The sequence below is a fragment of the Calonectris borealis genome, chromosome 2 (genome assembly GCF_964195595.1).
Source record: "Calonectris borealis chromosome 2, bCalBor7.hap1.2, whole genome shotgun sequence".
NCBI lineage: Eukaryota > Metazoa > Chordata > Aves > Procellariiformes > Procellariidae > Calonectris > Calonectris borealis.
Window position 1 is genome coordinate 135,746,410 of NC_134313.1, and position 23,597 is coordinate 135,770,006.

Below are 23,597 nucleotides of genomic sequence, written 5' to 3' on the forward strand. Positions count from 1 at the left end.
ACTGTGACTTTTTCCCTCCTAAGTTAGTCATTGTTATCACTTGGCACAAGTGGAGAAGTTCAAAACATCAACAAGCATGAGGCATGCTAAAAACATGCAAACAAACCTCCCGTGTAATCTTCCAAACCCCAGAGCGCTCCCGTTCCCATTACTTTGTTGTTCATGAACCCATCTGATCTTTTGCTCATATCCTGGTGGAGGGAGCAGGGAGGTCAATTCCAAGGCAAGGGTTTACTGACCAGGAATGGTGTCCCAGAGGCCCTCTCCAGTTAACTACTGCTAGTGTGTCCAGTGCCCACAACAGACATTATAGCATTGCGTAGATAAAAGGCAGCAAATAGATTAGAGGTGGAAAAACTTTTGTTAATCTTTTTGCAAGGTTTGCTTTTTGAAGAAGTCTCTGTGTTTGTATCTACATACCAAGAAATGTGCTGAAACTCTGTTTAATTTTGCTACAGTTATTTTTGGCGCTTGAGAAGTGACCAAATAGATACGTTACAACATAGGCTTAGGCTGGTTTAGGTGAAATTGGTGAAGCCCATGTGGTTTGTGGTGGTGGTTCCACTGGAACAAGGACTGGTTTGAAGTCATCTCTAAAAAGCTGTCATGGGAAAGGATGAAGCAGTGAGCAAGTTGATTCGGGTGAGAATCAACTGGTTCCTGAAGACAGTGTATCTCAAAATGAAGGTCTCTTACAGTAAGTGGCGACTTGCCATCAATCTGCTCTGGTGCCAGAGTTTAACTGATGGCTTGGGTGTCCCTGGTGCAGAATGAGTTATCGAACTGGAGGGGCTTTTGAGATTGTCGTGGCAAAGGGGTTGGAAGAGTCTGAACAGGTATTACCTACTTTGGTAAGGCATCCAGGCTGGCCCAGGCTTCCTTGGTGAATTGATGAGGACAGATTGAGCATCACAGCAGACTGTTAGGAGGTCACTGACATTTTGATCTTTGTTAGTGTTTATAGAAACATAGGTAGAGTATCTCTGCTAGTCTCTGACAGATCAGTCACTGTGGTGGGGAATAATGCAGTATATTAATCTTTTAGATCATTTTGCTTCCCTGATTTCAGTCTAAATTCTCTAACAAATTAGCATCTTCCATGGGCTTATTGCTTGAACCAACTTTTAAAGGCAGCAGTTCCCCATCTCTCCCCCGCTCTCCTTGCTCTCTCCTGCCTCCTGCTTTTGCGTAGGTCAGAAAACATTCGCTGACTTAAAATGGTATTTATTACTGACTTTTAAATCTGGGTGGGCTGGTAACCAGGATACAGCGGGCAAGTGGAAGGAGGGTAACAGCATGTTGAAGTGATCCATGTTGCAAGCATTGGTTATGATGCAGAATATTAAACAGGAAGAAAGCTAATTCTCTTTGACCCTAGACCTGAAAAAATGTGGTCAGTCTTTACCTCTGGTGCTTTTATTTCCATGGGACAAAGCAACCCTTCAAGGATCTTGGGGTGAAGACTCAATCTGGTGAAGCAGAAGAAGGTGGCTCAGCTCTGCATTGCTGCTTTACATGGATATATAAAGGAGGATCCTGGAAGAGCCCTGGACAATGGTGTGTCTGGTAGGGCAAGGACAATGCAGCTCCAAGTAGCACAGGGAATGCATGAGCTGCTGCTTAGCCTGACAGTCAGACGCTCCTCAAATCTACTTTTCTTAGCACTGGCTGCCAGGCCTTACTGTCTTCAGGTGGTGGAAATGTGACCCCGTAGAAAGGCAGTGATGTGTGAGTCCTTTCCTCTGATTGTACTTCGGCATCAGCAGATTGTTCTGCTGGCTCTTTGAGGTTGCTTTGTTCAGGATACGCTCAGCTATACTTCGGCTGTGAGTAATGCAGAGGCTATTCTACTTTTCTTTTCTATGCCCCGGTTCACACAACTGATAAGCGTGCTTATGTTCACATTGTGTCCTTCTGCTTCTCACTTACGTCTTCTAATGATTTCTTCTAATTCCTTAATTAGAAGAAATTCCTTCTAATTTCCTTAAAAATAGTTATAGTGCTACCACTGCCGTCTTCAGTGAGGGATGAGATACTCGTCTGGGTTGTTATTGCAGATTCTGCAGGTGCAGGCTGTGCTTACTGCCTCATGTACATTTTGAAACAGCCTTAGAAAGGTCATCCACAACTTTCAAGGCAAGAGACTTCTGTTTTAAAACAAAAGCTTATAACCAGTTGACTAGGAAGGCTGCTTAATAGAGTTTCACTGGGCTGTGCCAACTACAGTTAAACCCTTAGCATGATCTTCTGATAGGTATTTTCTGGACTATCCCCATATCTGGTAGATGTCTGGCCCGTTCCACGGTGAGATAAGTAACCTCCAAACAGTTCCTCCGGAGGAGTAATCTTCCTCACAGCACCTGATGTACAGACATCTTGTTGAAATCATAGAGAATTCAGTCTCTTTGTCAAGACACATCTGACACAGGCATGTATGTTCAACATCATAACATACAATTCACCTCAGATCCCTGCACTGCTGTAATATTATGGACTTCTTTTTTCCACTGCACACGTGTTTTTCATGCTAATTTAGACTCTAGCACTCTTTTTTTTTTAAATTATTTTTGCATGTGCCTTTGAATATGGGAATAAGATTGACTAGGATACAGGCATCATATGGTGGGACTTCTGTTGGGATGCAGAACTAGATAATAGTTGCAAATGCAATTAAAGGTTAATTAATTCAGATAATTTAATCAGATGTAAAAATAGAAAAATCTTCTAATCCTTTGACTCTCAAATTGTGGTTTTTTTTTCTGTTTAAGAAATAGTACCTTTTTTGTAAAGCAAAAAAACATTTGTGTCTTTATATTTGTTTAAAGGCCTCCTAATGTATATAAGGAATGAAACAAAGGGATAGGAGCTTTATGCTTTAAATACCGGGTCTAGTTTTGCTGGAGGGTTTTTTCCTGAGGGCTGGGAAATTACTGGGATTAATGACCTCACGTGGGACAAGAGACTGATGTGGGACCAACTGAAGGAAGATTTATTTGTTTGTTTGTTTGTTTGTTTAGTTAGGCTGCCTAAAATAGTTTTTTCATATATTCTTTCTCCACAAAAGGTTTAGTGCAACACTGTTTAATAATTCTTTTTTTCTATGAGTCTGAGTGGGGTATCATCACAGAGGGCGTTAATCTCACAAGAGTTGTTTGTCAAATTTTGTGGCTTTTTGCTTAAACTGAGTTTGGTTGAACATCTGTATTCTAAGCCTGAGGAGAGGTGCAGGGATCACCTGTGCAGGCCTTGTCTGGTCTCGCCCATGCTGTCTTGAAAATAAATGATGAATGCGGAGAACCCTTATAAGGACCAGTTCTATTCATGACATTTTCAAATATCTCTTGTTGGAGCAAGGTCCTACCCTTCAAAACTGTAGATCAAAATGAGAAAAATCCCTGGTACCATCTGGAAAATCTCAAGAGATAAAGAAACCCCCAGCCCTCACACAGGGGGACCAAACTTCCACAGCAGTAGGAAGAAGGACTTGTAGACTTAATTGAGTTTAGAGTAAGTAGATTTACAGCGAGCAAATTCAGAATAATGCAGCATAGACATGATGTGACATATCCATGTGCTTTAATAATATCAAGTGTGTGCAAACAATTGTTATATGAATAAAGAATGCAAATAAAGATATATATCAGAAGAAAGGCAGGTAATTAAAATTAAGGGTAAAGAATACCAGTAAGGAAATCTGCCTCTTTAGGGCGGAAGCCTTGCCTAACTTCAAAGACTGTGTTCTTCTTTTCTTGAACTTATGGTCATGAAGGAAGTTCCTATCTAAAGATGCCTGAACTGTTTCTGTGACCTTATGAGGGTGCTGAGCACATCTTTTACTTTCTTAATAGCTTAATCTGCGTAAGATATGTCATTTATGGTATTTGGTTATGATCTTATCGTACGAAGTAAAACTTGTCTCTGTTAGGTACTTGGCACTTCAGCTGTTTTTCCATGTCCAAAAATTTACAAGACTCATCTGTGTCTTGCATCTATGATATTTTCTGATTCTATAACTTCTCAGTCTAGTGAAAGCTATATTTACCTAAGCTACTTTTAGTGGTTGTTCGTATATGCTAAACTCCTGTTCATGTTCTAATCCTGTTCCATATCTAATGGTTATTGCACACTACTTCCCACCTTACTCTATGTGCTAAGTAATCAGGATTGAATGATAGGCGTGCAGTGGTTTCTGGCACACTGGCAGCAACTTTTGAATTGCCTTGTTTTTCAAGTCCCTCTCCCTCTCAGAGGTCACAAACGTCCCTTTGGAGATGGAGTGCACTTGAGTTTTCATTTGTTCCTGCTTCAACAGCCAGACCAAAGGTTTTCAACCACAAAAAAGATATTATCAGGGTTAGCGTGATCCCATTCTGCAGACTGTTTGAAGGTGCCGGTAGTGGAGCTCCAAGTAGCGCTGAGATCCCTGGATCTACTTTGCCAAGGAATTGCTTGCGTGATCCAAGGGAACAATTTTTTTCTTTCCTTGCATATCGAATGCTTTTTAAGCTCTCTGTACAGTGAGGCCTTGACTGCTTCATGAAACTAAAAGAGTTAAACTTTAATAGTTTTTCTACAAAAAAGTAAATTACAGCTGTTCTTCTGGAAGTGGTTAAGAACTCCCACTATCCAGTCCATAGCAGGTTGGCACCGGCTTGTGCCAAGTGCTACTGTCAGTGAAATTAATATTGTTCCCAAGAGGTCACATAACGGAACGCTGCCAATACAAACAACGGCGCTGCAGATTCTCAAACTGTTAAGGCTGTAATGCAAGCTGCTTTAACCAGAGCTTGTTCACCCAGCTTGGAGGCCGCTCCCACTCTCTGAAAACCTCAGAAGCAAGAAAAGCAAAAGTCAGCAGTTTTATTCATGATTTGTTGTGTTTTAAATGTGCTATAGGTATTTGAACTTAGAGTGGGGCTACCCTGGCAGAGAGCTTGGGTGCTTCTAGCCCTTAGCTGATCTTTACCAGTAGGTCTCAAAGTGCTTGGCAGAGCAGAGCGGTCACGGTTGTTCCCATTGCACGGGAAGGGAAATGACTTGCTGAAGGTTATGACCACACCAGGTTCAGGAGTAAAACCGAAGCACGCTGAACAGTCTGGTGCTTTGTCCAGCAGGTCAGTCGGTCTCTGCAAAATCAGAAAACCAGTTTCTCAGAAACAGAAAGTAAAGAATTTCGACATCTTGTACCTGAAAGGAATAACTGTGCTCTACTTCTAGGAATAAGGTTTGGGAAATTACTGGGTGACCTACCTTTTGTGCAGGCAGCGGTAAAAGTGGAGCTCTCCGAGAGCGGGGACATTAAAGAACAGGAACATTAAAAACTTACCTTTGCACACCTGTAAAGCAATTCATGGACTATTTGTGTGCAAGTCATGCAGAAAAAAAAAAGGTTGCCAGAAATATAGGCATTTTTCAAATAGTAAACTAAACTGATGCAATTTACTGCGAGTTATTTTCATAAATCATAATCAAAGTACTTTTTGTACTTGAAACATTAAATACACTGTAGTTATTGAAATCTATAAAACTGGTTCTTTATTTGCAAATTGCTTCTGAATAAATTAGGATTTGAATGGATTTTCTTATTCAATAATATATATACTTTGTATTGACATTTTTAGCTATTTATTGTCAGCATCGTTCACAGCTGATTTGCTGAATATTTGCTAATATTTGAAGTTTTGTTCCTGCATCTGTGTTCACTGAAATAGCTGCAGCAATATTGGATATTTTTTCCCTTCTGCTGCTTGTAACAATTCTTGCGGCGGAGGCGAGCATCCTTGCAGCAGGGTCATGGGGGAAGTTCACGAGAAGGCTCCCGAGCCTGTACTGGGGAAAACCTAACCATGCTGATTTTGCCTGACACCAGAGAAGGAGCATTTGAACTTACGTCTACATGATGGGTGGTTGGTAGTGGCAGGTGAGATGAATTACTTGTTTAATTGATGGTCTGCTTTAAAATTTTTATTATATTTAATCTCTGACAAATGTGGGTTGCTGAAGGCCGAGTTCTGGCACCAGTATTATCTGCAGTAATGTTGACAGCAGAGGTACATCGGTTCCTCGGCAGCTGAGACCTGGCACACTGGGTAATATGATGGGGAGGAGTTTTGGTGAAAGGCTAACATGAAAAAAAGTGATTTTAAGAGCCTTTTTTAAACACAGGGTGTGTCCAGAAAAGTGCTTCTGGTTGCTCTGCAGCTCCACAGACTTTCTCCCCCGTGCCTGATACAGCTGGTTGGAGGAGCAGAATTAAGTTGTGTCTGGGAGTGATGGAGCAGGACAGAATTACAGAAGAATTTGGGTTCGAAGGGACCTCCCGGAGGTTGTCTGATCCAGCCCCTGGGCCGAGCAGGGCTGACTTCGAAGCCAGAGCAGTTGTGCAGGGCCTTGTCTGGTCAAGTTATGAAAACTCCAGGAAGGAGATTGCCCAGCCTGGGCATTAGTTCTTGTGTTTGACACACAATTTCCCCGTGAAATTTCTTTTTACTGATACATGCTTGTGAGTCAGGCTGCCTGGCTTGCGGAATGTCTTTGCCAAGTTAATGTGCCATCCTGCTTTCTTTTTTTATTTGGAGATGTGTCGTGAGAAGGTATTTTGCTAGCAACACAAGAAATGTGCCAACAGGGATACTTTGAAAAGCTTTTAAGTATGCAGACAATCGACATTTTCCTACTCCTGATCTCTCTTTTCACTGTTTTGTTGATGTCTTCATTTAGATCTATCTGAAAATAGATGGTAACCTGTCACTGGGAACATCTTTTTAATTATAGTGTGAAATATCCAGTGTGCCTTCTTTTGAAAGCTCCAAATAATGTGTTATTAAATTATAACTTGCATCATTAGAAATACGAATTGTTGCATAAAATTTTAATAATGACTAAAAAAACCCACCCACCTGCTCTTGTGTGCTACCCTCCAGATCAAAACCAAACCCGATGCTGGTGGCCAGAACATGATGGTAGATTACAAAGACCATCTAGTGTATTTATTAGGTGCTGAGTTTTAAAGAGAAATAAATGCAGCAATATTGCTAAATTTTTACGGTGACAGTCTGTACAGTGCCTATTTTGTACTGAAAAAAAGGGAGGACGCTGCTTTCCTGTGAAATGTTGCTGACAGCCAGGAAGAGTGAAATGCACTGGGAAGCTTTTTAAGGTAGCATTAGTAAAGGTATGGCTGAAATGGCAAACTAGAGCACAAAAGCTGCAATGAAGTTAGGTGAATGAAGGAACACGAATAGTCAATTAAGTGTACTCTGCATATTTTAATGTTATATAAAGCATGATAAAAAGCAGTAAAATTCTGATTCTTTCTTCTTTTCATATTTAATGAACTCTCATTGCAAACATTGTATTAGCGTATGAGCTGAAAATGTCCATAATGTTTTTATAAGAAAGAGAAGAGAAAACTTGTTTAAGACCTGTTTCTATATTGTAAAATATGGCTGTAGCCCATGCAGTCTACAGTTGATCTATGGAGTTAAATGAGATGGGATTTCTGTTTTACTCAGACTGACGCACTTATGTGAACACGAAGGTGGGAGGTGAAGTTCCCCATTACGGGCACCTTTGAATTTTGTCTTGTCATTTTTTGTGGGCATAGTTAACTTCCTTTTTATGTTGACAGAGCAGAGACACTGAGGATTTATTAGGGGTGTTTTATGCCATCATTCCTTGGATAGTTTTAATTCAGCATAAACAAGTGCTTCCCCTGAGCACAGCTGTCCCTTCCTGCCTCCCTCCGCGTCCCACTGCTTTCGCCTGTGCCCCTGCCGCCCGCCTTGCTAGTGATCGTGTTTGTGTGGCTCCCAGTGATGTGGTGGAGGGAAATAATTTGGGTTAAAATGAATCGTTATTTAACGAGCCAGTTCGAAGCTATCGGTCCCTCAGCTTGGTTCAGGAGGTGACTTCACAGACACGCATGGAAGCACAAAGCAGAAGAGCGGTGGGGATGGGAAGGTGAAGCAGGAGGTGGAGGGAGGACACGACCTGCTTGCCAGCAGCCTTGTTTTATGGTACCTTAATCTGGTCATGGAAAGGCATCATTAGCAGGAGAGCGGCTATCTCCTTTTTTTTAAGGAACATGAAGTTTCTCTAACCCAGGCACCCCCCTCTGCCAGTTCACCACTCCTCCCTTTCTCTCAAGCTGAGCTGGCTTCCGTGTCAGGATGCCGTGGCTTTATTTGAGGCACGGGATACGGACAGAGGAGGTTTAGGCCTGTGTTGGTGCCTTCCTGAAGCTGGATTTATCCAGGGCTTTTCTCCCATGGTAGGACTGGGGAAGAGGGAGGAAAGCAACCAGTCAGTCCTACTGTACTGTCTTCTGTGATATTCTTTTCTATTCTTAACTTCTTTTGGGTAAAGAAAAGGGCATTGCAAACGAAATTTGCCCTTGTGCACTAAATTACACTCCTTGCTAGGCTATGGAAACTTTAAAAGTGGCTGGATTATGCCAGATTAACTAAAAAAGAGTTTTGTTTGAAGCATAAACCCATTCAGGCATATTTAGTTTGGTAGGTACTGGAAAATACAGAAGTGCGTCTAAACACATTGCTTTCCTGACTGTTGTCTCAGAAATAAGTGCTTTAAACTTAAAGAGCACTGCTTGTCTTTATAAAGAACTGCCATTTTCTTCGCAGATCCCTTTCTCTTTTGGGGGAAGTGAGAATGAACCACGAGTTAGGGTTTCCCTTTTGTGAAATAACTTATTCAGATTCATTGCAGGTTCTTTTTATACAGAGGTGGGAATACACTCTTCGGTTTCCTTTCACTAATGACCCATTTGGGTTTCTCCAGAGAGCTTTGCAGGCTCACCTGGGAACCCTGCATTGCAAGCTCTGCTGAATACAGATTTCTCTTACAGCTTTTTGACCTTTTTATGTTACACCTAAGTATATGAAGTTTAAGTATATTAAGTATATGATCAGGGGAAGATCTTTCCTTTATAAAGAATATCCTTTATAAAGAATATCCTTTATAAGGATCCTTTATAAAGAGTTTTATATTTAATCTTAAATAAATATTAATGGAGAGAACTGTTCCATTGGTGGTTCTTTGTTATTTGAATTCTGACAGCGGGTTTCAAGAGGAGCAGCAGGGGGAAGGTTGTTTGTTACGAATATTATTTGGCAGAAAGTCAGGCATATGCTATGGTTTCATATGAATGATATCTGCTGAAAGTCAGCTAGCTTCCCAACCAACTCTGCTTGCTGTGCCTTAGCAACCACGAGGAAAAATCTGCTGCCACATGGAAACGGATTGGGATTCATAAGAACGCTCCCTATATCCAGCCACCCTCTAACAATGGTAGCATTTCATCCACTAAACACAGCACCCATGTCTTATTTCTGCTTAAACCCCCTATAATTTTGACAGTAGCAAGCGATGTCAAATGCAAAAATTCGAAGGTGGCAAAGTGATAAGCCAAACTGTTCAGTAATTTTCTCTCCCTTCCCCCACTCCTTGCCTGGCATGAGTAAGCGCTGGGAATAAATGAGCATTTACTCCTGCAGAAAATGCTGCCTTCTTGTGTTGCAGGTTGAGGAGGGTGTGTCGGGCAGGTACAGCCCAGCTTTGTTCCAAGATTTGTGTTCAGATCAGGGCTGGAGTGGAAACTCTAATTCTTATAGCTGCTTGCTTCTAGCAACTCCAGCAAACCTTTTTGAAGAAAAAAACCCACAGGGTTCCATCAGTTGTAACAGTTGCAGCCGTTTCTATCGGTGTTATGGCATTGTCATTGTCATGGTTCGTAATGAGAGAAAGAAATCTGTCTAGGAAAAAAATAATTACTTTTTGATTGGTGCGTGGAGTGGGAGAGAAGCCTGAGGGAAATTAAGTAAATACCCCTGGTAGATTTTTTAATTTTTCCTGAGCCACTGTATTGTTAGAGTTGAATGATTAGTAAAGAGAGAAAAGCACAAACAGATTATTGTTTTTGAGAGTGAATCTGGATTCAGCTTTATTTGTGATCCTTTTCCGTACGCTGTCTCTCATGGTTGGAACGTGAGAAGTTTCCAGCATGAATACTTGTGAAAGTGTATTTTAGGCTTGGGTGCTTAAATGCTTGTTGGAAATCTGTCTGAATATATAATTTCCTTTGTGGTCACGTTAGCCAATTTAGGATTCAGGTGTTGAGTAGTTGCAGAAATCCCCCTGTCAGGGAATAGAAACGATCTCATTACCAGGTAGTCTGTGCTACACCATGTGCATTCCAAAATGAGATGATTTTTTTTCCAGGCTATTTAAATTTAGGGAATAAGCCTTGATAGAGCACAACACTGAAGCATTTGCTTAATTTTAAGTATACTGAGTAATCCAATTTGGAATGCACAAGTGCTATTCTGAATTCTTTAGGGACATAGTGATAGTGCTCTGAAACTATGAACAATTCTTTTCTTATATTTGTATACAAAAATGTTCCTAGAACTGCTCAGCAGTGTGGAGTTGATCATGGGCATGTTTGCAAATTAAGCCCTGATCAAAGAGACAAATATTGATGAGTGTGTTGTAAAATGAAAACAGGTAAAGTTTGATTGTGCATTGCAAACTCTTAATGTGGCATTATGCTCAGTTTTTGTTAACGCAACCAGTTAAAAACCTAGTTATTTGAAAAACTTGGAGGGGAAGCTTAAACAATTTGCTGGGGGGGAGGAGCCCAGATTCTGCCTTTTCTCATTTCTTTTAGTTTTAATATGAATCCTGCTGTAAAAGATTTAGAAAAAGAAACAATCTTGATTAATAAAAAAGATTTCTTACTTCCCTATTTTTGCCCAAACTTTTCTGTCTTGCTAACTGCACAGGAATATCAGAAGCTCTTAGAAGAAGGGCAAAACATTTGCATCCCATATTTGAAATTGTTATTTTCCTACGATTTCTACGGCCTCTTCCGTGGTGTTACAGCGTGACTTCTCGTGTAGACAGGTTGCTGGCTGCTACCACTGTACTAAATCCCAGCTGAGGAAAGCACTTGAACTGGAAAGCACTCTTGCTTTGTTTCTTTCTGAGCATGATGGTGATTAAATTGCTAGCAGATGTAAGGAGCATTGCTGATGCTACCGCGACTGCAGTGCTGGCAATGGCAGAAATATCAGCAGTTGTTGGAACAGCTTGGGCAGGAGGCAGAGCACAAGCAACTTGTAGGCAAGTCATCCTCTGAAGTTGAGATGAGGCCAAAGCAAAATCCCAGATCTAAAAACGAGGAGAAAATTCAAATGTATCTCCAAAAGATATGACTGAAAACATGCTCTATAGTATCTTTAGCCCTTGATTAGAACATTAACCAGGCTGTAGTAAATGCATAGGGAGTTGCTATAGTGGAGCCAGTTCAGTCCTCTGCTGAGTAAAGAACTAAGTCAGCATCTCACAGTAAGATACAGCTTGATCTTTCCAATGGAGACTAAAATGTGCCTTCATTAGTACACGTTGCTTGTTGTGTAGTATGTCATGGGGGAATTTCTTTCCAAACCTTTCAAAAATAGTTTGTGCTCATATACTAAAATATTATCATCAATATCTTTGCATGCTTAGCTTTATTTAAAGGCAGAGATTCTCAACTTGTTTAAAAATAATTGTCCAGTTGAAGCAGTACTAATTTGCAAGAGGTAAACCTTGCATAGTAGTATCAGTCATTGGATTAGCTACGGCTTTTAAAGATCTAGCTGGAGTATTTGATTTTTTGGCTAATCATTTCATGAGCTAGTCATATGGATTGTAAAGTAGTATTTCCTTCTGGTTGTTTTAAATTACTTGCTGGTCACTTTATTCTAATCCTCCCATTCTTTTAACACCATTGCTCTACTTCCTGCGTTTCTAGTGGTTTTAAATACCGCAGTAAACTCCTTTATAATTTTTCCCAATTTCAGACTAAATTACCTGTGGTGTATTCAGATTTGGATCCTAGCAGTCCTATTCCAAAACCTTCTCCTGGGCCACCTGTCCCAACTGTCCTCTCCTGTCACATGCAAGGCGTGTCGTCAAGCTAGGATGCAATCCCTGTGCCATGTTCATACTTAATGTTCCTGATCGCCCATCCCAAGGCACCGGCTCCCTGCCTCTTTCTTCCTGCATCCCCAGCAGGGAAGCTGAAGCCACCTAATTACACCTACTCATGTACGATGGGAGAGCCCTCCGGGAGGACACCCAGCGTTCTGGATCTGCTCCACATATGGTCTCCGGTGCCAGGACCATACGTGCTGCCACATCCCCATCTCCTCCCTGACACGTGGTTTGGCAAAGCTTCTTCTCAAGCTGGTGAAGAGGCACAGGGGGACGCTGGGGTGGCAGTGCCTGGAAAGCGGCACTTGGCATGGGCAGCAATAGCTGTTCCAAGGTAGTTTTCATGAGAGATGAGTTGTTTGCTTGATGACTAATGAATTTGCTTTAAAAGCACATTTTGGCTCATTCTAAGAGTTCTTTCCAAATGTATTTTGAATTGGGGGGTGTGTGTCAAAATCATTTGGGAGGAGCAGCCTATATTTACCAAATACCTTCAGAGAGGAGTGGTGTGTCCCCCACACAGAAGCCCGAAGGCTGGGGTTTTCAAACAAAGCCTGGAACCCCAATCCACTCCCTCTCCTTCCTCTCTCTGGAAGGGGACTGCCCAGTTTGTCCCCAACAGCCAAAGTAGAGTCTGCTGAACAGCGGTGCACTCAGTAGCAGGGATTTTGTGCTAAACTATTTTTTTGAAGGGATTTTGTGCTTGCTAAATATTTATTGAGGCAAGTTAAAAAACAAAAAAAGGAAAAGAAAAGGGGATCTAGCTTGGTAGCTAGGACATAAACTCCTAAAATTTGGTATGAATTTCAGCCTAACTGAGTGAGTATTTCAACATTACACAGGCTGCACTATCATCAACAGGAAAGATCATTTTTTCTATTCCAGAATGCCACTTCCTCATTTGTTTTATTTTCTCCTATGCAATTTCCATTTTCTTACATTTGTAGAAATTTTGTGTGTGTAGATTCCTGCATGGCAGGCTAAATGTACTCTCCTGGGCTCTCCAATGTTTCATGTTTGCTCCAAGCTGATGTGCGTTCAGGTTGCCACTAACAGAAGCCGTTGTCCTGTCTTCCCTTCTCCCATTTCAGGGCTGTGAATTCCTTCTCTCTCCCCTGCACCAGAGCTAGGACTGTGTGGTTTGAAGGATAAAAAAAGATTTTTTTTTTTTTTTTCCTCTCTACTAGTTTTCAGCCTCAGTCACCTTTTGCAGACTCCTTGGAATTTCTTCCTAATATCTAATCTAAATCTACCCTCTTTCAGTTTAAAACCGTTACCCCTCGTCCTATCGCTACACTCCCTAATAAAGAGTTCCTTCCCATCTTTCCTGTAGGCCCCCTTTAAGTACTGGAAGGCTGCTATAACGTCTTCTCGGAGCCTTCTCTTCTCTAGGCTAAACAACCCGAACTCTCTCAGCCTGTCCTCATAGAGCAGGAGCTCCAGCCCCCTGACCATCTTCATGGCCCTTCTCTGGACCCACTCAAGCAGGTCCACAACTTTCTTATGCTGGGGTCCCCAGAGCTGGACACAGTACTCCAGGTGGGATGTCACCAGAGTAGAGCGGGAGAATCACCTCCCTCGACCTGCTGGCCACACTTCTTTTGATGCAGCCCAGGATGCAGTTGGCTTTCTGGGCTGTGAGCGCACATTGCGGGCTCATACTCAGTTTTTCATCCACCAGTACCCCCAAGTCCTTCTCAGCAGGACTGCTCTCAATCCACTCATCACCCAACCTTTATCCATGTTTGGGATTGCCCCGACCCAGGTGCAGGACCTTACACTTGGCTTTGTTGAACTTCATGAGGTTTGCATGGTCCCACCTCTCTAGCCTGTCAAGGTCCCTCTGGATGGCATCCCTTCCCTCTAGAGTATCAATCACACCACTCAGCTTGGTGTCATCCGCAAACTTGCTGAGGGTGCACTCAATCCCACTGTCCATGTCCCCGACAAAGATGTTAAATAATACTGGTCCCTGACCCCTGAGGGACACCACTCGTCACTGGTCTCCACACAGACATCAAGCTGTTGACTGCAACTCTCTGAGGGCGATCATCCAGCCAATTCCTTATCCACCACCTGGTCCACCCGTCAAATCCACGTCTCTCCGTTTTAGAGACAAGGATGTGTGTGGGATAGTATTAAATGCTTTGCACAAGTCCAGGTAGATGACATCATTCGGTCTTCCCTTATCCACCAATGCTCTCCTGTTGTAGAAGGCTGCCAAATTTGTCCTTTTTGCTGACTTTGGTCTTATGCTGTCGTGGAACTGCACCCTGCAATGGCAGTATTTTCCCTGGCTGAGGCTCAGCCATCCTCTGAATGCCAGGGACCAGGCCAGTGTAGTTCCCACCGGCACCACTGGAATTAGCTTGTTGATGGTATCGTCGTTAGTGCCAGCCTGGGAATGGAGCAGGGATGTATAAGCTTCAACCGTGCTGCTGCAGTGATTGAGGCTTGTTGAATGAAAGACTTGGACAGAAACCAAGTGAAGTGGTGGTATGTAGGGCTGCTGCAGAACCAAGGTGTTAATGATGTGCCAGCTAGGAAGAGTAAGTGGGATCTGAGGCAATGTTGCACTCTTACGGCATCTTTGTTGGGTACGGGAGAGGGGAATTAAGCTTTTATGTTATAGTATTTCCATATGGAGCTACTGTTATGCATGGAACTACACTAACATTTGTGATGAGAGTGGAAGGGTAAACAGCGGTAGATGCTTCTGTGGTTCCTTGTCACTTCCCTTCCCTTTCTAAAAATACAGTAACAAGAATATAGGGGGGGAAAAGCAGGATTCTTTAATTCTTTCAGGGTGTGAAGGATGATTTTTTTTTTTTATGATTACAATATACCAAGTGTGAATTGGATCCTTCTCAAATCGAGGAATTAATTGTGCTGCCTACAAGTTGGAATAATGTGAGGGAGCACCACACAATCCTCCCATTGTGCTGCCAGTGCACCTGCACAAGGTCTTCTGTTCCACTTCCAGACTTCTTTTAGGCAATGTTTATTTGTGTCTTGTGTGGCTTGTAGTAAGATAGAAGTTGCCAGTAAGCATTGGAGTAGACAATATCTTGTCTTTTAACACTGACAAGATATGGAAGTATCATGGTGAGTAAAGGTGGAGATGTTTATTCTGTCTCCCTTTGCCTTCCAGAGTTCTGGTACACTGTTAATTTTATAACTTTAAATCCCCAATCTTTATTGATCAGTGGTAAGGTTTTGGCATTTGCATTTCCCTGCTGTGAAGAGTTATGTGTCATTTTCCTTTCTATCTCCTCAAATGTGAATCCTCTCTAATTTCATTAAGCGATCGGTTATTCTCACATTACGTAAAACGGAGCACAGAAAGTCTGTCTTTTCTCTGTGCCATTTCATTATTTTGTATAATTGCATTACGTCTCCTGTAATCTCTCCTTTGTAAGGTAAGTAGTCACAGTCTTTTCTGTCTCTTCTCATATTAAAATTTATCCAAATCCTTTATTATTCCTACTACTATTATTGTCTGAATCCCCTCTAACATTGGAGCGTCCATTTTTTGAGATGCTATTACCAGTGCAGCACGTGGCATGGCAGAGATAATGCTGATCAACATTAGAGCAATGTTACCTCCTCACTGGTCACCATTTTATTCCTCATTTATCCTAATATTTTTTTTAACTACAGTTACGAATTTCATTTAGAAGAGTGGTCTTCCTGAGAAGTGTTCTGTGACCCTGAGGTGTCTTTACTGAATTGATAAATTTTGCTTTAAGAGGTATTAGAGCATGTGTAATTACATTTTCTCCCTCTAGTACATGGTGCTTTTAATGTTGAGCTCATCATCATACTGTCTTTTCACCTAGCTTTTTTTAGGTTTATCTTTAAATTCTTCACTGTCGTTTCTGGTCTTTCCTGACCCAAATAATTGTGTGTTATCCACAGACTTCGCCATCTCATTGCTCACCTTCTTTTCCAGATCAAGAATAAATGTAGTAAACAACACAGAACTGAGTTTACCAAACCTTTTTCCTGATGTGAAAAAAAATTATTTTGAGACTTCAGTTAGGCTACTCAGATCATTTGATAAATTCTTTTTATTTAGATTTCAATAGCTAAAACACCTAGATTGCTGCTACTTTTTTTCCATACAAAATCCAGAGCAAAACTAAAGCTCTACCAAATTTTCTTACAGACCCTGTCCAGAAGAATTTCAAATCCCTATTTGGAAACTCCTTCAAACAAGGTACTTGTCAAGCTTCTTTTTAATTCCATTTCATCAAACAACATATTAGGAATCTTTTTGCTTTGGTTCAACCTCTTAATCATAGCTTTGAAGACACTTGTGAATGTGGCCTGCAGTTAAATCCGGTTAACAAGTTATAATTTGTGTGTGTTAGAAGTTGTCTACTTCTATTACTGAATTTGCAAACTGAATTGTTGTGAATTGATGTGCACTTGCTTCCCAGCCATTTAAACAATTGCCACCGTTTAGCTTGCTTTTGCAATATTTAAGAGTATGTTTTTGCATCTCACAATACTTTACTGTCTCAGGACTATTTTATATTCCTTGAAAGATTTCTAAACATAGGAAACAAAAAGTTGAAACCGTGGCATTGTTTTTCTTTCAAGTTAGTTATTTGTGTTACTGGTACTGTGTTGCGGTGAGGAAACATCACAACAGAAGCCTGAGTTAAATTCATCACTAAGGAGTAGTGTATACAGGTGGAACATGGTTTTATGGAAGATGGAGTTAGGTCCTGTTTTGACAGACACATCTGCAGCCTTGAGGTGTAAGGTAGAAATTAGGTGTGGGGGAAGTCGGAAGTGTGTCCATTCTGAAAGACCACATCCTCCTGGCAAGGTACAGATGAACTGACCTGTAGCTATCATAGGATACCTCCAAAGTTTCTGAACAAAAAGAAAAAACTATGAAATGGTGTTTCAATGTGTATTAGGCTTGTATTAAATTATTTAACTCAAATATATATGGAGTAATGTTTAATTTTTACTGTATTTGTGTGGTTTTGCAATGGTTAATATAGTCTTTTTGCTTTGCTAGAGTAACACTTGTTTTCCTTTGAACTTGTCTGTTGTTCAAAGGTAAAGCCAACAGGTAGTAAAACCTCTGCTTTCCAAAGGCAGCAAATGTAAAAGTAGTCCAGCTCGTGGGGGCATCTGCAACCCATGATACAACCGGGTATGGCAGAAGTTGGGGTGCACTTCCTATGAGGCTTTGACTGCTTGCTTGTCGTTTAGCTGGGGAGAAGGCATTGCTCAGAGGGAGGGAGCGGACAGTAGCAAGGCAATTTACCACAGCAGGAATAAATCCCTGTTTGTCACAGTTTTCAATTTCTCTTTTCATTCAGATTTATGGAGAAAGTTCTTCCTGTGCTGGGAGAGCTCTCAGGAATATTTTTACTCTACAAGCGTCTGACCTGATTAAAGACAGGGTGTACCTTACTGGCATTTGCAGGTAACCCGAGATCATTCGTTTTAATCAACTGGATGGGTTTTATTTGTGTTTGTCTATGCCCTGATTTGACAAGAGAGTTAATTCTGAGAGTGAGATTTTGTGTGTGTTACTAAGAATAGAAAATATTTTCTAAAAAAATTATTTTAAATCTCATGTATTTTAATATCTTTTCTTATGTTACTTTGTCAGTTGTCAGAAAGCAGCAGTGGCCTGATAGTCCATTAATTTAATTGCTTATGATTTTATATACAATTGTGTTTGTCTCTTATTTTGTTGAAAAGAAAGAGTATTAAATTCAGCCCTGGTCTGGAGTTATAGAAGAGATTAATTGGATTCCTAAGATTCAGTTACACAGTGATTTTTTAATGTAATTTATGGAATATTTCTGCAATGAAGTGATTTTCATTTGTGTTGCATTACAGCATAAATGCTTCCTCCTATTTTCAATTATGCCAGAACGTGCAGGTTTCTATTATAGCACCATTCATTCATATCCGTATTTAAGAAAAAGCCACAACTTCTTTTTTTTATGATTTAAAAAGGTAAGTTTACCAATAATGTGAAAGATGAAGTACATCCTAGAGCAACACTCAAGGTCTTACACATACATTGTGTAGCTGTATTGCTTATGCCTATGCTCAGAAAGAAAATAAAATCCTGAGGCTAAAAGCTGGATTTTATTTAGCTCTTATACAACTTTGGATAACTGTCTGCATGCAGCACAAATTGATAAAAATATTACATATTGTAAAGTGTGCCACATGAATTAGATATGTAAGGGAACTTACTCATCTAACACAAGTTCCTTCGTTGTAATTAGGGGCATCCCCTGAGACTTGCCAGAATAATATCTTCCCTTGAAATGAATAGGATTACAAAAATTAGTAGTTGAGACAAAGGGTTTGCCCTGCTTGACAAAAGAATTCACTTTTAATAGCTTTAAAAAATAGCTCTTTATTATACAAGAACATTTTAACATTACTTTTGTGTAAGAAGTGATGTTTTGCTTATTTTCAGGAGAAGCTGTGTTGGATCGGAACTGGTAGACTGGCTTTTGGAGCAGTGCCCTTTTGTTAAGTGCAGATCTACAGCAGTTGGAGTGTGGCAGCTCCTCCTGGATATGGGCATTATATTATCAGGTCAGTCTTGATAGTAATTGTAGTGTGAGGAAGGCTATCAGTTTCTCCTGCATAGGATAAGACTCATGTTTTTGATGGTAGAGGAAGGAGAGAAAGAAAAAAACGCAGACTGATCCATTTTTCTTGACAGTTGTTTATTTTACTATCTCTTTGGTAGGCTCACTTCTATATTATTCATTTCATAAATACCAAAGATTAATCTCTTTTCCTTTCTTTTGCTTTTGTAAATGTAATTGTCTATTGCCAAGTTGCAGACAGTGCACGTGTCTTTTCCAGCCTAATTTTTTTTCTCCTCAAGCGCTTTTAGGTTTTCCACAAGACAACAGCTGTTTAGTCACTGCAGATCATGGCTTTGCCAGATGACTTAAAATCATAGAATCATAGAATGGTTTGGGTTGGAAGGGACCTTAAAGATCATCTAGATCTAACCCCCCCTGCCACAGGCAGGGACGCCTTCCACTAGACCAGGTTGCTCAAAGCCCCATCCAGCCTGGCCTGGTGATGCCAGGTTCTACCCGGCTGTCCCCACCTTCCCCACCAAATTTAGGGGTTTGGTCCAGCTAATGTGGTTGATGATAATTACACCGGTAACCAACCTCTGGAAATCTATGGACTTTACTTTGTAGCTGGGACAACTTAGGTACTTAGGTAGTTCAACTCAGAGCATACCCCACCCTGGGGTCTGTGCTAGACACTTAACTTTCCTCCTTGCGAAAAGGTGAGGTGTTATAGAAAATTTCTGCTTATGTATGCTGACAGTATACTTAGAGGTTTTCTTCTGCTCCAACTACACTGACAGTATGTCTGATCATGCAGCCTCAACAAGGGCTGAATGGCTCTCCCAGCAGGAGCTTGTGCTTTTGGCTTTGGACCCTGTCCTTCGATCCCAGTTCAATCCCAGTTATGCCAGGCAAGACGACAGCTGTTGTACTGATGCATCATCTTACCCAGGTCTAGTCTACAATCCAGAAGCCCTGAATTTGAGGAGAAGCTGGGATAATGATGGGCTGCATCCCAATTATTGAACTTTGTTTACTAGTGCCTGGCCATTAGTGAGAACAGATTAGAAGCCAATGGAAATTGAGGCTCAGTAATCTGACAAATGGAAGGTTTTAACCCCCTAATTCTGAATGGATTCCCAAATTGATTAAATACTCAGCAGTCTTAACGCTTGAATTTCAGGAGCCTGGAGATCTTCAAATTGAGGTTTTGGGGTTGTCCTGTTTGGATGCACTGAGTTAATATGAGAGGGCAGGATTGCTTCTATGCCGAGTTTGCCATCCTTTTGCCCCGTGTGGTGGTGCATGAAAGTCAAGTGCCATACAGAATGTGGTGGGGACACAGAACCTTTACATGGTGAAGGTTTAAAGGCTATCATCTAATGTTATTTTTTCTGACAGTGGACAGACAACTCTATTTTCAAGACACTCATGCTTTCTACCAGTTCTCAGCCGATGAATGTACCTACCTTTTCTGTGAATTTGAGAAAGAGGAAGGATGGAAGAATGGAGTAAAGCTCCTGCTTCAACTACTGCCATTGTCTCCTCCCAGGATTGACATGTGTAATCTGTAAGTGTGTGTATACAGCTGTTTGCAACTTTTGCTGACTGTTTTGTAAGTGGTTGGCTTATAATGACACTTTACCCCCAAACCAATGAGCCAGCTTTCTTTTCAGGGTTGACAAGCTTTGTAGAGATGGACTTTTCATCTGAGAAAGTCAGTGTGGGTAGATAAATGAAGGCACTCGGCTTGGGCTTTTTGGCATATTGTGGTTCTTATGCACTAGCTTGCTGACTCTAGCTTGCTATATTACCTAGGCAAATGGCTTTATTATTTTTTGGTGCTCCTCTTACATTTGGAAGTTTGGCACGAATTTGGCAGCAGGCATGCTGTGGAGTTGATTGACTAGCAGATCAGATGCCCTTGTGTCAGGATCAGCTATCAAATGGTTAGAGAGGATGGGTAAAAATGTGGTAGCTTCAGTCATCTGATTTTAGTTTGCTACGGCATGTTTGCCAGAGCTCTGTAGTCTCACATTATTATTCCTTGTTCAGAATATGCCTTTTAATAGTTTGGCTTCCTATATGTCTCCTCTTTCACCTGACTATTGGATATTATCATACCCTCTGTGCTGATACAGCTGCGCTCTAAATGTTGCCTATTTAGAGCAGCTAGAAGGAAACCATAGTTATTTGTGCCACAGTGAGAGGCCAAAATATAGGAAAAAGGTGTCAGTGAGAGGTCTGGAGGCTCGTGACCCCTCATGCCTTAGCAAATTTGCAGGAGCTGGCCTGGATAGACAAGTTGGGTTAAATTCTTTCATCGTTCCTACCATGATGAATCCTCAAATCTGATACTTATACTGTGGAGAACTATTACTCTGCCAGTACTAGGATTTATTCTCTTTGATGTCAAAGAGAAAACTTTCTTCTATAAGTACTTTCCTTCTCTATGTATTAGATTTTAAAAACACATTCTCTCAAATAAATGTCCAATGGAAATATTTTAAAGGAGCACAAAGCCCAAAGTCCCTGTAAGCTGTCTCAAGCCCAGCTTCTTAAATTCAGACATGTTGAGCTGGTAGAAAAATTTCTCTGCATGGCTCAGGGCAGAAACTTGATTCCCTCCCCTGTTGCTGACTGCCCTCACCAACCAGAAATTAGCAGTTCTGGAGTAGGGATTCCCTTGAAAACGCATTTATTTGGTCAGCTTGAGTGAGTGACCAAGTGGTCACCAAGTGACAAGGACCCCAAATTGACTAGAGCAGGGGACTGAATGTGATCTTCTAAGCAGATGACTCATATAGGAGAAAACCTTTGAATATTTTTGCAAATAGAAATTCTTGTCTTCCAGCCTACTCTGGTGCTAAGCAGTTTGGCTGTCCCTTAAATATCAGGGCGTTTCATCTTGATTTCAGTGGGAATTGGGGGTTTCCTCGTTATCACTGCAAATCAGGCCACTTTTCATGGTTCGTGACTACTTGTACAAAGGCTTTGAATCAAAAAGACAGAACAGATAGGTGATATTGATGTGTTAGGTGAAGGATGCTGAGTAAGAAAATGGATTGAAGACTTTTTGGGTTTGAGTTAAAAATGTGTCCTGCATGCTGACCTTGGCCGGAGAGTACCACTGTTTTACAGTCTGGTTTGCAGTTTTATCGTTCCAGTGCAACTGTCATTTCTAGTGGAGGATGTCACATGAATTGAGCAATTATTCATTAATGTACATTTCCAGCTCCTTCCTGCTCAAATTATTCAAATTTTAGTTGAAGTTGGATTCCTTTTGGGAACATTGTCACTGAAGAATTATTTTCTGGAGCTTTTACCTGTCAGATTGTGAGGGTGCTTTTTAAAAAAATATATATTGAAAGAACTGAATTTTAAGTAATGGTATACTCTCGAGGGAGTGTCATATTAAAGGGAAAGGAGACTTTTTGAGGTTCAAAATTCTCCATGCTTGGTGCAAATAATACACTGCTAAAACATAATATGAAAGGGAATAGATGTGATGAGGCGTTTCTTAAAGTTATCTGACCAGGTTAAATAAACCCATATACTCTTTTTCATGAAGAAAGAGGGCAATTCTAAAAACTCTTCCTTGCAGTGAGTGTTTGTCTTTTATCAAATATATAAGCTGTCTTGCATACCATTAGAAGCATAGTCTTTCTTGTAATTTAATATTTTTGTATTCATTTTTCTGTCTTAGTTTTTCTCATAGTCTGTATTGATGGCATTAATTCTGTATGTACATAGGGGTAGAGAAATTCTCACCTTATGAATTAGATTCCCTGCTTTTGATGAAATCTGAAGCGACTGCCTGCTTGTGCACCAGAAAGCAACTGGTTGGACATCTCCTGGTGGTCCCGGGAGTCAGAAGAGCTCTGTCTCCTCCACAGCTGGTGGGCAGCAGCCTTGTGCTTGCCTGGACTGCGGGGTGCATCAGTGAGTCTCTGTGGAGCGCCATGGATCTGCTCTGCCAGAAGGAGTCTGTAGACCTGAGTAGGCAGTAGCAGCTCTGGGGACTTCCTTCAGCAGCTCTTCTGGAAACCCTATTAAATAAACGTGGCCCAGTCTCGACTTGCTGTACAGATTTTTGACAGATTTGTATTTGTTTCTGGTCAGTATTAGCAGTATTACCAAATAACGCTGTAGTAAGTTCTACAATGACAACAGCGTTCTGAAGCCTGAGACATGCTTACGGTTCCTGAATAAATGCTCCCTGTTGCCTTTCGACCTTGGCAAATTCCCTACATTAAACATAACATTAGTGGGAATCTACCATGGAAAACAAGATGGGACGTGGCAGATTTTTAGCAGCTCACACTAAACTGAAGGGTAATGTTGTTATGTGTATTCTACAGGACTAAGCCCCTGTAAATGTTGTCAAATGAGGTGGGACTGATGCAGAGGCCTCTTGGGGTCATTAAACACCCTGTGTTAATCACAGCCAATTCTACTTGAATAGAAAAGAAGTGAATATTGCAATAGCCTGGGAACAAAAGACCTGTATTGAAAGCTGTGCCATGGACTTCCTTACAACCTTGAGCAATCACTTAGGCTCTCATCCAGTGCCTCCTGAATTCTTTTCCAGTGACTGCAATGGCTTTGTATCAGGCGTTTAATCTTTCTGTGCTTCTATTTCCTTTGTAAATGTGGGTGTTTATAACAGCACCTAATTCCCAGAACCACTGGTAGACTCAATGAACATTTCAAGAATGCATTGGGTACCTTAGACTATTGAAATGTATCCCATAATATTTTTTTTAATTATTTGAAGACATGTTAAGGGGATTTTTTTTCTTTATCTCATATAGCTTGTTATTTTCTTTTCAGAAGTGTTACACTATATTCTGTATCTTCTGTCCTGAAATGATTTACATTTTATTAATTTCAGAAAAGTAACCATTCTTAAAAGTGATTTGTTTTTAATGCAAATAGCCAGGATGGGGTATTCATTTAGTTACTACCATATAGAGTTCCTGGAAAGCTTTTGCTGAATGCAAACAGCTCTCA

The 23,597-nt window shown here is 40.9% G+C and overlaps 1 protein-coding gene across 1 annotated transcript in view; it reads left to right on the forward strand.

The window, feature by feature from the left end:
- Window positions 1-23,597, forward strand: part of RAPGEF5 (Rap guanine nucleotide exchange factor 5) — a 159,719-nt gene that overhangs the window by 13,814 nt on the left and 122,308 nt on the right. Inside the window, exons 2-5 of the mRNA XM_075143607.1 lie at window positions 16,166-16,216; window positions 17,340-17,446; window positions 18,464-18,585; window positions 19,986-20,154. Coding sequence (XP_074999708.1) covers window positions 16,166-16,216; window positions 17,340-17,446; window positions 18,464-18,585; window positions 19,986-20,154 — 449 coding nt within the window. The remainder of the gene's footprint in view (window positions 1-16,165; window positions 16,217-17,339; window positions 17,447-18,463; window positions 18,586-19,985; window positions 20,155-23,597) is intronic.